A 17533-nucleotide genomic window follows, 5' to 3' on the forward strand; every position below is an offset into this window, starting at 1 on the left:
GGCCATTCCAGTCCTCTGACCTGAACCCTGTAGAAAATGAGTGAGGTGGACTGAAGAGAAGAAGCACCGTCATGGAGCTGTGAATCTGAAGGATCTGGAGTGATTCTGGATGAAGGAATGGTCTCTGATCTCTTGTCAGGTGTTCTCTAACCTCATCAGGCATTATAGGAGAAAATATAGAGCTGTTAAACTGGCAAATGGAGGTTTCAAAAAGTATTGAATAAAAGGGTGCCGTTAATTGTGGCCGATGTGTATTAGAGACAAATATTTATTTCATAATGATATTTCCCCCCATTTTAAATTCTTATTATCCAATGAAAGGTTAGATTTTGGTGATTTTTTTTTAAATAAAAGATCAAAAGGATTAACAATGCAGATTAATTTTCACAGCCTCCTTTGATCATATTTACCATGGGTGCCAATATTTTTGACTTCCGTTGTTTGTTTTTAACTTTATTTTGTGAGTTTAGAAAGTACACTTCCCTAAGTTAGACCTTTTATGTTTGTTGTTTTGGCCCGATCCCCTCCCAAAGCTTTAGTTGCTCCTCTCTTTGTACCTTTTTTTTCTTTTTTGTCAAGTAAACCACTTTTCTTGAGTGTTACAAAAATCTGTGTGATTTTTGTGAAGTGCTGGGACAGGAGAGAGGAGCTCCTGGTTGCTTATTAAGAGTTTTTTTTCCCAGTTTGCATGTATACACTTACTTGTTACCCCCTTCCTGACCCTAGACTAGGAGGCATGCAACAATATTTTAGATCCCTTAATCTTTTCCCATACCTAAATTTAACAACTACCTTACTAACTATTAATAAGCAGAAAATGAGGAGTTTGAGAAAAAGGTATACTTAACAGGTAGTTAATAGTAAGTATTGATTCCCAAACTAAAGTGCAACCGTATCTTCTTGTACATGTACACTAATAATATTTTATTTACAACCTAGAACAATATAGCAAAACAACTGTGACATAACTGAATATATATTTAAGAGACACATTGTTCTGTTCCTCAGACAAAGCTGCATGACTTCAGAAGATTTGCAAACTATCAGACTTCAAATGATTTCTAAAGCACTTTAAAAACTACAGGTATATAGGCCTAGTATACCAAAGTTCTCTATAATTAAAACAGATGAAGAAAATAAAAAGGGAAACATTTACAGAAAAAAAAACTAAATATTGATATGGTACCATTTGGTCACTTGTGCAGCTTGACAGCATCTGCACACCATTTACTGCCATTGTATGAAAAACCACAGAGTGAACATACTGGTAAACATCACTGATGGGGAAAAAAGCCAAACAGGTTTGGAGCAACATGAGAATGAGTAAATGATGAGAGAATATTCAAAATAACACATATCATCTTTGGATTAGAGCTGATCTCACAAAGATTCACTCAAATTATACTGAGACTGTAAACACAATTTACTATGTGCATGTAACTAGACAGAGGGATTACTGCTTTTGTTTGTGAAGAGCAGACATGAGATAGGATGCTTTGGAGAGCGAGGGAGAATATGTGTGTGTGTGTGTGTGTGGGTGGGTGAATGACCCTTTAATGGAGGGTCAGACCTCTGCAGGTCCAGCAGCTTCAGGGTGTTTGCTGGATTGAGGGTCTTGTGTTCAGTGCAACAGTCCAGATGAATATGCAGCCCACAGAAACCACAGGTGTCTCTCGCTCTCTGAGATGTAACAAGAACCATCAATCCTTACTCTCTGAGTTCTTCCTGTTTCTCTCAGCATTATTACGATCTGCCTGATGGCCCGGGGACAACGTGAAAGAAAATCAGGCCAGTGCTGCGTTGGTTTATCGAAAGTCTTGCCAATTTAAACATTCAAGCAATTTTAATCTGTTCGTGACAGTGCAGGAAAAGTGGTTTGTGTTTTCTTTTGCTTGAATGGACACATACTCAAACAACTGTCAAAATGCCCAGCTTGGCAAGAATTCTTGTAAACACAGATGTTATGTCTTAAGTGAAGAGTTGAAGAAGAAATCGGATGTGTATCATTATATTGGTTTTGTGCATTAAGTCTTAAAGTGACAGCAGCCTAATATACCTTCCACTGTCTGTCATTAAATGTTAATCAAACAACAAAAGACAAACAGAAAATCCCTCACTGCTCTTAAATAAGTCAATTTTATGCAGTGTCTATGCAGTGATTTGATTCAGTTTTTGTACCAGAGTCCTGAATACTACAGTAAAGAGACCTACTGAGTTAGACCTACCTAAAAAAACTAACAAAAAACAATTTTAATTTTATTTTATTCAATGAAAACACATTTATTTATTACTGTGACAGTAGCCGTTACAATAACTAAGAATCCTTATAGTTGAGCTCAGTTATGTTGTTTTTTCCTCTTCTAAACATGTCTTCTTATAACCACCTCTTTTGTGGTGTTTGCTTAAACCAGCCATTACGACTATTGCACACACACATGGTTAGTGATCTGAACAAACTTCCAAGTATTAACCTTCGGTATGTAACTTATTCTGTATCTGCACATTTTCTGCAGACTGTGTAGAAAAGTCGCTCTTTCCACTTGTTTTGTGTTGTCTGTGAATCTTTTCTATCTCCAGACACATCTGCTTCAGTCTTTTAGACAGGCTTTGATCAGACTTTCATTTGAGCATCAGATAAATGTTAAAACATGACAGAGATCTTTCTATCTGCTTTTTTCCCACCAAATCTCCCTCTCTCTTTCTTCTTGACTCATCTGTCCATCAGTCTAATTTTCCCACAGTACTTTATCTTTATTCAATTATCGCTGAGAAACACAAGGACTCTATTATCCACATTCATATTCTCTGTGTCCTTGATGTTATCCAACAATCCTGACTAACCGGTAAAACCATAATTCTTTCATCATTGTGTTTAATGTCTGGCCAGAATCATCCTTCATATTCTGTTGTACATATGTTCAGTTAGGCGGCGGCTTGTTAAAGTCAACATAAAATCAAAATGGACACTGTTAAACAGTCTTAATACATGTTCTTATGCATGATTTAAAGATTTGTTTTTATAGTATTTTATCAAAATGTTTCATTACAAACCTGCTCTGACTCTGAAACAACTTTCAGTCGCTGAAGTAAAATTACTGGAATTGCAAAAATTATATTTATATATATATATATAAAATATTTTCGAAAAAAACAAAAACAAAGAAAGTCATACAGAGACAAAGAAAGCCACTTCTAAACAGCACATAAAAACAAACTGTGGTTGGTCACTGTACATGTCAATCAGACGCTCTCTTCCTGTCTTAAGTGGGCGAGTCTTGGCCAAAATAAGCTGCAAAGTTGACCAAACTTTCATGCCGATGGTTAAAAGTCTAGCTTTGTGAGACTGTGTGTGTGTGTGTGTGTGTGTGTGTGTGTGTGTGTGAGTAATGGACATTCCTTCTAAGAAACCATCAGTGTTTTTCATCCGTCAGTCTCCTCCTGAGAGCGTCTGTGAATAATATTCAGGTGTTTGTGTAACTACACATTCCAAGAATCTCTCGCTCTCCTCTCTCTGAAGTGTTTAAACAAGAAGAAACTGAACTGTACAAAGGAAATGAAAGAATTTAGGGAGGCTTTAGTGGTCTCTTTGTTTGACCGTGTGTGTGTGTGTGTGAGAAGGGAGGTCCTGATTTCCCACTGAGAAAAGTATGAAAAGCCTTCAGGGGGATTTCCTCTGAAAGAAAGACCTCCTCCTCCTTTACTCCGACCCTTTACTTGCTCTCTCTGTCTCTCTCTCTCTCAAGCACTTTACAGTCGAGACAAACGGTGCAGTGAGCCGACGACAGACCGCTTGACACTTTGCGTTTCTCAGCAGACGTCGTACTCTTGTACAAACTTGCTATAACTTGCTAAACAATGGCTCTGATCCACTATAGTCCAAATCCCCCACCCGTCTCAAACCGGACACCATGGAAGCACCTCTGGATGTGAGATTATCATGGGAATGCTGCCATTACCAATCCACAACTAAACTGGAAATTTTTCTCTACTGGAGGCACAGATTTTAGGATGACAACTCCGTAGCTGTGATTCAGTCGTCAAGATGGTAAATAAGACTCGTTCATTTCAGTTTTTACACACGGTCTGTGTTGCTGTGCCACTGACCTACTGAACCACTGATAACTGGGCTACTGAACTAGTGATAGCTGACTGCTATTGTACAGTAGGTGACCATGATTTAGTCCTTAAAGTGGATTAATGGTCATCTAGCATGGCTATAGTTAAAAAACGGTTTTAGTTTTTACATTTTGTCGCTGCAAAAGTTTCTTTAGTTTGCATGAACTTTGTCAGCTTGTGTTACTGATAAAAATGAACATTCAGAAGTTTCAACAGTCAGTGTTTAAGGTTAAAACACTTCATTACAGACTTTAAAAGAACTGCATGTAATGAGCAAAACAGCTTAAGATCAGCTTTCATTTTCTTTTCTTGACTCTAGCTCTTTGTGTCGTGATCTCTCAGTAAGAATAATAAGATTTGTCTTTCACAGTTGTTTATAAATGAAAAACCTCCTACATTTTCAGTGTGGTCTCAGATTTTTCTTGAGATCCTCAGCTTGACCCACTTTCCAGCACACATTGAGCTTTGTCTCTAAATTGATGGTTTGTTATGCCTCTCTGAATGACTGATGGTGTTTGGCTGAGAGCTGAAGCTTTATGCTGTGTTTTATTTGAGTTAGGCAGGTGTGTTTTGTCTCTGATACTGTAGTGATTTACACACCGACAGGTACAGGAGAGCAGATCGAGGTGTTTAAGGCATGTTTGTAGATTCATACCTTTGGAGTTCATGCCAACTGCAGTGTGAACCTGCAGAGCAGAAACCAGTCTTCACTCCCTTTAGAATAGATGATAATATCGCTTGTACTGTATTTATCTGTCATTTCACCAATATCAGAATCAAAATCAGAATTAGCTTTATTGCCAGGTATGTTTGCACATACGAGGAATTTGTTTTAGTGACAGTAGCTCCACAGTGCGACAGAATGACAGCAACAGGACAGGACACAGATAGTAAAAAAAAAAATAATAATAATAAAAATAGAAAAAAATTAAATAATGTACAAATATACAAAAATGGACAATGTGCCAAATAACACAAACACAATATACAAAATAGACAATTCAGTATGTACAGGTATGTTAGGTGCAAATTTGAAATGTAGTATTGTGTAAAATAAACATAAAAAGTATGATAGTGTTGTGTGTTTCATGTGTATTGTTAAGAGTTCAAGTGTTCATGAGATGGATTGCCTGAGGGAAGAAACTGTTCCTGTGTCTGGTCGTTCTGGTGCTCAGAGCTCTGTAGCGTCGACCAGATAGTAACAGTTCAAAGAGGGAGTGTGCTGGATGTGAGGGGTCTAGAGTGATTTTACCAGCCCTTTAGCTCACTCTGGATAAGTACAGTTCTTGGAGAGTGGGGAGGGTTGTACCAATGATTCGCTCAGCAGTCCGGACTACCCTCCGTAGTCTTCTGAGGTCAGATTTGGTAGCTGAGCTGAACCAGACAGTTATTGAAGTGCAGAGGATGGATTCAATGATGGCAGAGTAGAACTGTTTCAGCAAGTCCTGTGGCAGATTAAACTTCCTCAGCTGGCGAAGGAAGTACAACCTCTGCTGGGCCTTTTTCACAATAGAGTCAATGTGAATGTCCCATTTCAGGTCCTGAGAGATGGTGCTACCCAGGAACCTGAATGACTCCACTGCAGTCACAGTTCTGTTCATGATGGTGAGTGGGGGAAGAGCAGGGGGGTTTCTCCTGAAGTCCACGATCATCTCCACAGTTTTGAGCGTGTTGAGCTCCAGATTGTTAAGACTGCACCAGACAGCCAGCTCCTTAACCTCCTGTCTGTAAGCAGACTCGTCACCGTCCTGAATGAGGCCAATCAGTGTGGTGTCATCTGCAAACTTCAGGAGCTTGACAGAGGGGTCTTTATATGTGCAGTCATTGGCGTACAGGGAGACGAGCAGTGGGGAGAGAACGCAGCCCTGAGGAGCTCCAGTGCTGATGGTGCGGGTGCTGGATGAGAATTTTCCCAGCCTCGCTAGCTGCTGCCTGTCTGTCAGGAAGCTATTGATCCACTGGCAGACGGAGGTGGGGACGGAGAGCTGAGTTAGTTTGGGCAGGAGGAGGTCTGGAATGATAGTGTTAAAGGCCGAGTTGAAGTCCACAAACAGGATCCTCACATAAGTCCCTGGTCTGTCTAGGTGTTGCAGTGTGTAATGCAGTCCCATGTTGACTGCATCATCCACAGACCTGTTTGCTCTGTAGGCAAACTGCAGGGGGTCCAGTGATGTCCTTCAGATAAGCCAAAACCAGTTTTTCAAATGACTTCATGAACACAGACGTTAGAGCCACAGGTCTGTAGTTGTTAAGTCCTGTAATCTTGGGTTTCTTTGGGACGGGGATGATGGTGGAGCGTTTGAAGCATGAGGGGACTTCACACAGCTCCAGTGATCTGTTGAAGATCTGTGTGAAGATGGGGGCCAGCTGGTCAGCACAGGATTTCAGACAGGCTGGTGTCACACCGTCTAGGCCTGGTGCCTTCCTTCTCTTGTTCTTTTTGAAGACCTGGCGCATGTAATTTTCTCTTATCTGCAGTTCAGGTGTGGGGGAGAGGGGGGGTTTGCAGGAGGTGTGAATGGTGTTTTTTCAAACCTACAATAGAGCTCATTAAGATCATCTACCAGTTGTTGATTCTCCACAGTGCTGGGGGATGGTTTCTTGTAATTGGATGTCTTTCAGACCTTTCCACACTGAAGCCGAGTCACTGGACGAGAATTGGATCCTTAAATTATCGGAATAATTCCTCTTTGCCACTCTGATCTCCTTTTCCAGTGTGTATTTGGCCTGTTTATGCAAGACTCTGTCCCCATTCCTGTAAGCATCATCTTTAACACATCTGTACACCACCTCTCATTGATGTAAAAGCATGTCCCGCCGCCGCACGATTTCCCTGTTGATTCCATCGTTCAGCCAGGTTTCTGTGAAACACAGAGCAGCAGAGTTAGAAAAGTCCTTGTTAAATCGGGAAAGCAGAAGGAGTTTGTCCGTTTTGTTGGGTAGAGAGCGGAGATTAGCCAGATGGATGCTAGGCAACGGCATTCGAAATCCATGCTGTCTGAGCTTCAGGAGTGCGCCGGCTCGCTTCCCCCATCTGCGCGTACTAAAGCATCTAAACAGCGCTGCAGCTCCGCCGACTACTATGTTCAGCAAAACATCCGAATAATCGAAAACCGGTTGGAGATTTTGTGGAGTGTTCTGCCGAATGTTCAGCAGTTCTTCCTTAGTTTTTCCTGATTTTTGTTTGTCTAACACGATCAGTTTAACCAACAAAAACACTAAAACAACTGGAGAGCCAAGCACAATGGCTGCCATGCGCGGCGCCATCTTGATCATGATATGTTGATATGTTCCAACATGTGGCGATTTCTGGTTTTTATTCTGCCAAAAGCAACTGTTGGAGCTGCCAGCGCTCTGTGCAGTCAAACGCAAAGCATCAGATCACATTCATTGTCTTCACAGATAGCATAAACACTTCACAACAGACATGCAATGAGCTCTGAGATTAGGTGATGACAGACTACCAATCAAAAGTTTGGGGCCAGTAAGATTTTTGAAGAAATTAATACTTTTATTCAACAAGGAAGCATTAAATTGTTGAAAAAATGACAGTAAATCACATTTCTAACATTACAAAAGATTTCTATTTCACATAAATGCTGTTCATATGAACTTTCTATTTATCAAAGAATTCTGAAAAATAAAATGTATCATGGTTTCCACAAAAATATGAAGCAGCACAACTGTTTATAACATTGATAATAATCAGAAATGTTTCTTGAGCAGCAAATCAGCATATTAGAATGATTTCTGAAGTAATGCTGCTGAAAATACAGCTTTGATCACAGCAATCAATTACATATTATTATTGTAATAATAATATATTCACATAGAAAATAGTTATTTTAAATTGTAATATTTCACAATATGATTTTTTTTTTTACATTTTTGATCAAATAATTGCAGCCTTGTTGAGCAGAAGAGACTTTTTCATAAACATTAAAAAAAATTCCAGCGCTCCCCAAACTTTGAACAGTAGTATAGTGTTCAACCTCAATGTAAAAATTGTTTATTTGCCAGAATTTCAGAGAGAAAACTTAAAGTGCACTACTTGAAGTCTTGAACCTTTGTCTTTTTTGTTGATGTTCAAATACATTTATTATCATATTGCAATACTCTGATTCATCTTACTTGGTTTGTTTTGTTCAAAGCTTAGAATTTATTAGAATGTTTTTGAAAAACAAACACTAAATGTTTATTTTGTAGACACATCATTAAAAGTCTCCCAAACTTTTGTTTGCCGTAATTTATGGTCTGCGTGAAAGTGCTAAAATAAAACTCCCTACTGTAATTTCTCATCTACACACCTTTCTGTATGTGACAAGCACAACAGTTTGCTAAATCGACTGCATTAAATATGAAGATGTGATCATGTGATGTTGGACTTGACAGGTTCTACTATACAGAAGTGTTGGGACGTCCTGCAGGAGATGTCTGGAGTGCCGCTCACCTACACACTTGTTTTCTTGTGCAGTGGTTAAACTGACCGTTTGACACCTGTGCTCACTGGAGAAAAACACCATTAGAGCAAACGCTCTCATTCATACACATAAACAGTCACGCTGTGCTCGGGCCTGTTAGCAGCCCTCACAGACCCTGACAACACCAAACACACACTCTACCGCAGAAACACACTCATGCCTTCTGGCATCTACCTGTCACAGGATTAGTGTTCAACGCAGACAGCGGTGTTTGTCTGAAAACTTAGCCAACTGCCTTGCTCTAGACACAGGCAGCTGCCCTTTAAGACAATGCCATAACTGAAACTATAATATACTTACCAGATAATAAACTTTACCATAATACAGTGTTAATTTTTATAGCACTCTACAGAAAGACTGAAAAAGTGCTTCTGTCAACACACAACTGATATTAATAGGTCTAGACTAGGGCTAGGCAATTAATAAATATTGATATTTGTCAAAAATAATAAACAAGTAATTTTAAATATTTAACCAACATCTAGATGATCAGGTATGCGTCACTAAAGTCTGCATGATCTGCTTGTGTGAATGAGTGGCGCAGTTTCATCTACAAATATTTAAGTTAAACTGCCAAAATAAAAGCTTATTATTCAGAAATACATAAAATGTACGTCAAAAAAACAAACAAACCAACAAAAAACAAATAATATACATATTATTAATGTCATACAACCAATATTGAACACCTGAGAAGAGATGATGCCAAGGCCCCAGAAAACCTCAGATGATGCTAACCCTGGAACAACATATAAAACTAGAAAAATAGAAAAGTTTGAATTGTACCGGAGCTCTCCCCTCCTAATCCTATATATATAAAAAATATAAAGATTTCACAGTGATCTGATTCTGTAAGGCTTTTTTTTTTTTTTTAGTTACTACAACATTACTGTAGTAAAACCATGTTTTACTGCGTTTATACATGTGAAGACAACGCTAGCTACTGAATACGTGCATATTAACAGCGTTTAACCATGCGACCATATAATGTTAACAAACTAAGTGTATCAGCAATCATAAATCAAAGAAGAAATTCCTAGGTGATTTTACCTAATTTTACCTAGGTGACGAGGATCACTCAAATGCAGTTACGGGGTTTTTGACCAGCAAATGTGCATTTCAGTCCGTCATTATAACGGAGGCATCACATTATGTTTTCATCAACAGATTACAAAGTTTGTTATATCTATATGGGCGCTCAGTTTTTTATGTTGTAAAATACATTTGGCCAAAAACTCATTTGATTAAAGATGAATTGCTACTGTCTGCTCAGGCTATTTAAGGGGAAAGGGAAGTGGTGTGTGGCCAAGTATGGTGGCCCATACTCAGAATTTGTGCTCTGCATTTAACCCATCCAAGTGTACACACAGTAGTGAACATACACCCGGAGCAGTGGGCAGCCAATGCTGCGGCGCCCGGGGAGCAGTTGGGGCTTCAGTGCCTTGCTCAAGGGTTTCACCTCAGTCGTGGTATTGAGGGTGGAGAGAGTGTTAGTTATTCACTCCCCCACCTACAATCCCTGCCGGACCTGAGACTCGAACCCACAACCTTTGGGTTACAAGTCCAACTCTCTATCCATTAGGCCATGACTTAAGTGTAGGCTATTGACTATAAAATGGCAAATCTCGTGTCCCACCTGTCTCAGACCTCAAATACATAAAATATGAGCCTTTACAGAGTTTCTTGCATAAAAAAACCGCTGTACTTATTCAAATCGTTGCAAGACTTCGTTCAGCTGCTGTCATGCTGTGTTGCCAAGATGTTTTTCATGTCCGCCGGTTGAAGCGACATCAATAACGTGATATTTAGCCCCTGAATGCGAATTTACCAGGGGAAGACCACCAATAAAAACGTGTAATTTACCCCCCCGGAACGTGATTTTCAGGGGGACCCCCTCGAAACGCGATTGGACTAGTTTTGAGTTGCAATTGCGCGGATTTTGTTGTTTTGTTGTGAAAACTTGGCAACCCTGTGGAACTTCAGTTCATTCAGTCCAGACAGAGGGGGTGGAGTTATGAGGTTTTACTGACAGTTTGAGCGGATCCAACAAGATTTTAGTCACAAGCTCTATTTAATGTTTCATAAATACTAAATATTTGTAAAACTGACAGACAGACGTAAAGGGTGATTTATAGCATTGATTCATGGAAGAAAAAAATTAATAAAATCACACCACCACCACAAAAGGGCACTTCAGAGTATAAGGGGAAAAAGGGCATGTGCTATCTCCTTACCTGTGCACGTGCCTTTTTCTTTAAGTTCTCCAAAATGCATACTGGGATTGGTATACAGTGCTAATGATGCTGCATTACGATTTGACTAAATAAAGAATGTGCCCATGATGCCCTAAAATACTGACTATTTAGGGAGCTTTCTAAGATTTGGATCAAAGCCCCAGTGTGGTTTTACAGATTTGTTTTGGCACACTAAATAAGTTAGTGGGTTACAGCTGTTGAAACACTACCGGTATGATGCCTTAAGGATAGGAAATAAAACAAAAAGGAAATGCAAAAAGTTTTTCTTGTAACTCTACAAAGTTAACACAGCATTTTACTGAGAGTAACCACCCCATGTCTGACATGTCGTAAAATAAGCTATTTTAAGGGCTTTTTATAATCATCAGCAAACTGGACTATGATGTTTTGTGCATTTTCCCCTCAAAAAATGTGATCTTTTGACCTCGCAGAGTTCCCGTCAAGCAATGATTTCCATCTGTTTTCTATTAGCATGTTGTTCATCATCCAGATGTTCCCAGTCACATGGTGTCCCAGTGCCCATCCTGGAAATAAAGGGATTATCTGAAGAGCACATTCACTGGGTTGCCAGATCCTAGACTAGTGATTTTAAATCCAGATTTGTAGGGTATATCTGCCAAAACTGTGGTAATGTTCTCAATTCTTCCTTTCACTTTTCCACCTGATGCAATGCTCCAATTATTCTGAAGTTCAGGGAACCATAAGCAATCCAAGCATGTGTGCTATACAGCCGTGATACCTTCATGGTCTTTCGTGTGTTTTGGGTTGCCAATATTTATTTTGGAAACAAGTCCCAGGACCCTCAATCAAAATCGAATGAAATATGATATCCGGGATCATTTGGAGTCAGTCTTGCGGTCTTGGATCTCAGCGAGAAACCACAGAGCATTGCTTCATCAGCAGGGCATACTGGAGAGAAAGTCAATAAAATATACGAGCTGTAAAAATAAGTTGACAGCGTGCAGAGACAGACGTGTTCGCGAGACCTGCAGATGTCAGAGGTGATATATGGGTGTTTAAGGTTTAATATGTTCTGGAAATAAACGCTCAAGTGCTGCTAGAGTGTCTGTGAGAGATTTGTTTATGTATAAATGGAAATAGAAGAGATATTGGAATAGGGAGGAAAACAGGGAAGACAAAAGAAGCAAAGACAAAGTACAAAAGACAGAAAATCTAAACACTTGCACTGTGTCTTGCCAAAACTCAATGTCTCTTATTATAATCAACGAAGCTACAGTACCTACACTGGAACATACTTTGCATCCTTATGCATTTGTATAAATCTCATTATTATTACTAAATCATTTTATTGACTAATATCTGCATTCATGCAGTGCATGAGTTGCAAAAGATGTAAAGGTGGCAAGAAAAGTATGAAGGCAGCTTATTCTGTGCTAATGAGAAATGCATTACACAATATAGAGATGGGGAACTGATAAAATGTGTGCCTTGAATGCAATGTAAATTGCTGTGGATTAAAGCATCCACAAAACGCGTAAATGCAAATGAATTTACATTTAGTCTCTGGCCCTGTAATTTTCATTTAAACCTTTATTTTCTCATATGCATGCACAGATATAGCACTTCTAACGTCCAGAATTATTTGAATGTAAAACAATGCATGCAAATTACTTTTTTCACAGTGGACTTCATTTTAAAATAAAGGATATTACTTTATCATTTTACTTCTGAAGTCTAATCTGTGATATCATGTAGCTTTGTTGCTTTCACTGTAGACTGACTTTTTTTGCTTGCAGAAATTGTTAGTGTCTTATTTTGATTACTGATTCCTTCACGTCTCTTTCTATTAAGATTTTTTATTGTAGTTGGATAATGACACAGGAGAAGACATTGGTTTCTCTGTGTTTTTTAAGTATTTGTCCCTTCAAATGCACCAACAAACACTTAAATGGAGAGAACAGCACTTTTGTTTGTCTGTAGCACATGGCTTGCAAAAGATGCAAAGAATGCAAGAAATGCATGAAGGCGATTTATTCTGATCCAATGAGAAATTTATTATGGTCTAAGAAATGCACTAAAATAATAAGTATGACCAAGAAAACACACACACAAATTATACATTGCACCAAAAGTGTTACTGTGAAAAATGGCAAACGCACCAATTCGAATAAAAGAAAGAAAAAAAAAATACATGAGAACCTCAAGTTCTATAAAAATCATGCTAAACATGCAGAGGAAAACGGCAGACTTCAGCTATATAAAGAAATATTTTTTTTATATATATATAAAAAGAGCTGAAGTTGTTACAAAGAAGAACCTTTATTTTAAAAGCTGCATTCAGACAAGCGAGTTAATCGAGGAGTATTTTGTCAGATGTTGTAGATGTTTGTCTGATGAGAGCGGCCAGTGGTGTGAGAAAGCTCCATTGTGCCAAACTCTGTAAGGAGTTAAAGCACAGTGGCACAGAGACAAAGACAACACTGTCCTGAAGAGGGAGGAGAGCTGCTGGGAGAGACAGATCACAATTACTGGAATCTGACAGCTGAAATGAGACTTTCCAAAGCTTACAGATGATGAAGAATCCTGTTCGGGTTAGATTAGTGTTCATCTCAAGAGTGCACATGGACTTTGTAACTTCAAGAACTTGTAACATTTTTGTGTTCTTTGTGCAACCCAGAACTGAATACAGAGCCTAAAAAGAGGGTTTTAAAGGCTCTGAGTGCCTCTTTTGTCCCATGCCAAATGCACAAGTCAAGACACAGGACTAATGTTTTCAAACACATGCCACATAACTGGTACTATTCTGCTATTGCATTTTGTTTTTGCATGCGTTTATTTAACTGTGGACACTTTTGGTGCTCTGGATTTGAACCAATACACAGCTTCCTTAAAACACACTTTTCACACTCTCCCGTTTAATTTGGTAACTAATAGAATTCTGCCATAATTAGTTTTTATGCAAAATGTCACCACCGTGTTATTTCCACTAAAGGCCCTATTTTCATACCCGTGTTAGATATACCCATGCACAAACAAATATACAACTGTCGTGGAAGCATTAAATCAAAATACAATTTCTCTGCCATTGCAACAAGCAATGGGCATCTGTGGGCGTATATGTAGGAAGCCCATGTAAATGAGGCACAGCAATACTTAACTTTCTACCCATGCCATTTATGCCTGACCTATACTTGACATGTACGGTACTTGCACAAAAATGACAAACCAGTGATAAATTACATATTTAAACTTTTTTTTTTTGAATAAAATTGCAAAACTAGTCTTGCCAAAAGAAGTTTCATAGTTTACATTTTTGTAACCTAAATGCACACAACTAAATATTTATCAAACTTTTTTCATAGTGAATAATAAATTAATAGAATTGATCGGAATAATCTTTACTGATTCTGTTGTGACTTTAGTAAGCGAGTAACCTATTAGTGATGCTCGCCTTAGCAAACACCACTAAAAAGGCTATTGAAAAACAGGTTGTTTACTTTGCATTTATGGAATCATCTGCAAAAATCTTCAGAACTAATGATAGCTGAGCTTTGGTGTGTTTCAAACATTAGACTGAAGCGTACAATTACCTGTTGAGATCTGTGTCATGTAATTATAGAGAGACTTGTGCACTGCCAAATGAAAAGATGTTTTTGCAACAGATATTTGTGTGTAGATTTAATAAGAGTTGTCACACCAAAACTGTACTGCTAAAATGAAGGCTCTTGCAGGTGAGAAGACAGACAGACATTATTTCTTTAAGTGCTTTAAAGTGTGAAAAAAGACCCTCATTCTCCAGATATCAAATGAGCCTTCAAATTAACTTTCCAAAGTTCAGCCAAGGGCTTTGTCTAAGGGTGATATTTACAAAAACACTGATAAATGCAATTGACAGTCTCCTGAATGCAAATACCAGACTACAGGAACAACGCCAGGCTCCAGATATCCTTCATTTGGGATCCTGAGGATTTGTTAAATGAAGTTTTACTTGGACGTGTTTTAGTAAACCGAGGTGTGGACGTGTAACAGGAGAAGTAATGGGGGGGGGGTTAAACAGAACGACGGGCTCAGAGCAATGGCGAGACATCTGCACCACGCAGATGTGTTTACTGAAGAAGAAGAAAGGGAGAGGATGGGAAAGTCAGCCAGAGGACCGAAGAGGTTCCACATGCACCCGGGACGGACCACCCGGAATGAGACACAAGCATGGGCCAGACAAACTACTTTGGATAATGATTAAACAAAAAGACTATTGTGTCTTTCAACAATCGTTCAAAATTATTAATCATTAAACCTATTGTGGAAGGTCCGGTTCTAATGCTGTTCAGGATCATAAAACATACACACTGAGGATAAGCGTACAATTTGAAATGCTTCAAATCACTTGGAATATCAAGCAGGAAACAGTGAGAACATGAGAAAGTCTAGTGCAGATAAACATCAATGCGTGCATACTTCATGAGTACATGACAAAGCAGACATCTGATGTCTGTATCATTCAATGACTCAAATTCTGGATGCTCAGGTGATTCGATAAACTCCAAACTTGGAGGAATTATTCATGTCTGTAGCACAAATAGTATAAAATGAGATACGACTTCAAGAACCTGAAGACTTATGGTTAGGTATTTGTTCAAAACACTAAACTTAAGTATGTGCAATAATAACAGTGATGTTGCCTTAGCAAACACTACTTACTGTAAATACTGTCAGGCCATGTCAACGTAATCGTTGTTAATGAAAACAATAATAAACCAAATGAAAACTATTTTTGTTAACTTAAACTGAACTGAAATAATTTTTCACCATTCTAAAACTAAAAAAAAAATTGTAGCCTACTGAAAAATGTAACACTGCTAAACAATTGTAAATGATACTAATCCGTTAATTAACTATGGAAAACTAAGCACAAACTGAAAGTCGTAATTTAAAAAAAACTAACTAAAGCGAACAATGAGAGTAAAAGAAACTGAAAACTAGACAAAAATAAACTGAAAAATTTAGAACTATTTGAATCCTGGTCAATTTACACAATCTTATATCGCTGAGACATTACACATTTTTGTCCTAAAAAGGAAGGGTTTTGTTTATGTTTGTTCTTTCTAAGCAGACTTCCTGTAAACTTCCTGTACGAGATCACACCCAGGTCCTGTAATCATCTTAACCAGGAAGCCACTAAGTCTGTTGAAATAAGAGATTAACAGACTAAACACAACTATCTTAACACGGTTAAAGCATGCATTTCTTTCTATAGTTAATCATTGCACTAGGCTTCATAAAAATTGTTTTAAACATGCAGTTGAAGAGTTTCAACCTCTAACCGGCAGTAGATGGTTATGCATTCTATAACAGGTTTTGTCTGTTTAAGGTTTAAACCAAGGTCATCTAGACTGGAAGAGAAGAGATTTCACTAGATTTCCAGACAGCATTTCCTGTGCTCTTCCCACATCTGCTTTGTACATTATTCCAAGTCGGACACATGAAACATGAACCCAACATCCTCATTACAGAATACTGGCTGAGAAACATGTATGATAAATATTTGGGCGAGCAAATAGGAGACAGACACTCAGCTGTAATCCTGTTACAGAATGTGGATGTTTCTATATTACACACACATGCTCGGTACATAAACACTCTCAGCGATGTTCAGAGCATGTATTTTCTTTGTTCTACCTTGTCTTACTTGTATTCCAATGACACAAATCTCCTCTGCACGAGGTAAACCATCTCAAATGAGGTGTATCATGGACAAACTCACACTTTCATGTCCCAGAGACATTCTAACCAGGAGGAGATGGTCACTAAAGGTAAAATGAATAGGAGAAACTGTAACACTCAATGTGGCTTCTGTAAAGACTCCTTTCTATCGAAATCACCTTTGTCCAACACACATTAACAAGGTAAACAAGTGTGGCTCTTTAGCTGCAAGGTGATTTCTTCCATGCATATATGATAGCACTGCCCGTCTCTTCCACTTAAAATGCCTTAGGTAAGAAAGAAACACACTGCCTTCATATGGTGGACAACAGAAGGGAGAATGTGGATTTATATAGACCAAAATGGTGAAACCTTGACATGACAAGCTTCATTGTCTCTTTGCTTGGACCTCTAACAAGTGAGATTTAGGAGGGGTTGAAATTCTGAAAAGGTTTTGCCACAGGCATTTGACAACAACCTCATTTTACATCTATAAACAAAGCATTTAGGGATAATGCGCAATAACTGCAGTATCATATATCATGTTATGTAACCCTGGATATTTTTCATACAAAGAATACAATTATTAAGCCTCACAAATAAACATCTCTCTTTCTCCACCTCAGAACCCTTCCTCTCTGGACTGGTCCATTCAGAGCGCCCTGTCGTCTCTTTTCCCTCCGTTTGAGGCTACCGCTCCTACTGTTCTCAGCCAACTCTTTCGCACCATTGAGGAACGTTACCATGGAGATGCACTGCAGTGCCTGCTGAACTTCCTTATCCCAGCCAAACATATCCTAGAGAGCGTGCAACAAGCAGCCTGTGTGAGTACAACAACAAAAAAAGACCATCGAATTTAAAATTCGACAGTGCTGCAGTAAAAACCAACCATCTAAAATGGCCGATAGCCTACCTATCAAGTGACTTGTTTTCATTTAATACCTGCAAGAAACATTTAATCCAAAAAATATAATTATTCACTCACCCTCATGTCATCCCTAACCCATATGACAGAAGGTT

At 38.6% G+C, this 17533-nt stretch overlaps 1 protein-coding gene across 2 annotated transcripts in view; it reads left to right on the forward strand.

The window, feature by feature from the left end:
- The first annotated feature begins 3725 nt into the window (after positions 1-3725).
- LOC306879148 (pleckstrin homology domain-containing family G member 4B-like) overlaps positions 3726-17533 on the forward strand; it is a 35550-nt gene continuing 21742 nt past the window's right edge. The window contains exons 1-2 of one of the 2 annotated variants that reach the window (XM_079431897.1): positions 3726-4045; positions 17140-17337. In XM_079431897.1, coding sequence (XP_079288023.1) covers positions 4043-4045; positions 17140-17337 — 201 coding nt within the window. In that variant the 5' untranslated portion in view covers positions 3726-4042. The remainder of the gene's footprint in view (positions 4046-17139; positions 17338-17533) is intronic. The other variant, XM_079431898.1, reaches the window with a different exon arrangement.

This window comes from Barbus barbus, assembly GCF_936440315.1.
Source record: "Barbus barbus genome assembly, chromosome: 13".
NCBI classification, from domain to species: domain Eukaryota; kingdom Metazoa; phylum Chordata; class Actinopteri; order Cypriniformes; family Cyprinidae; genus Barbus; species Barbus barbus.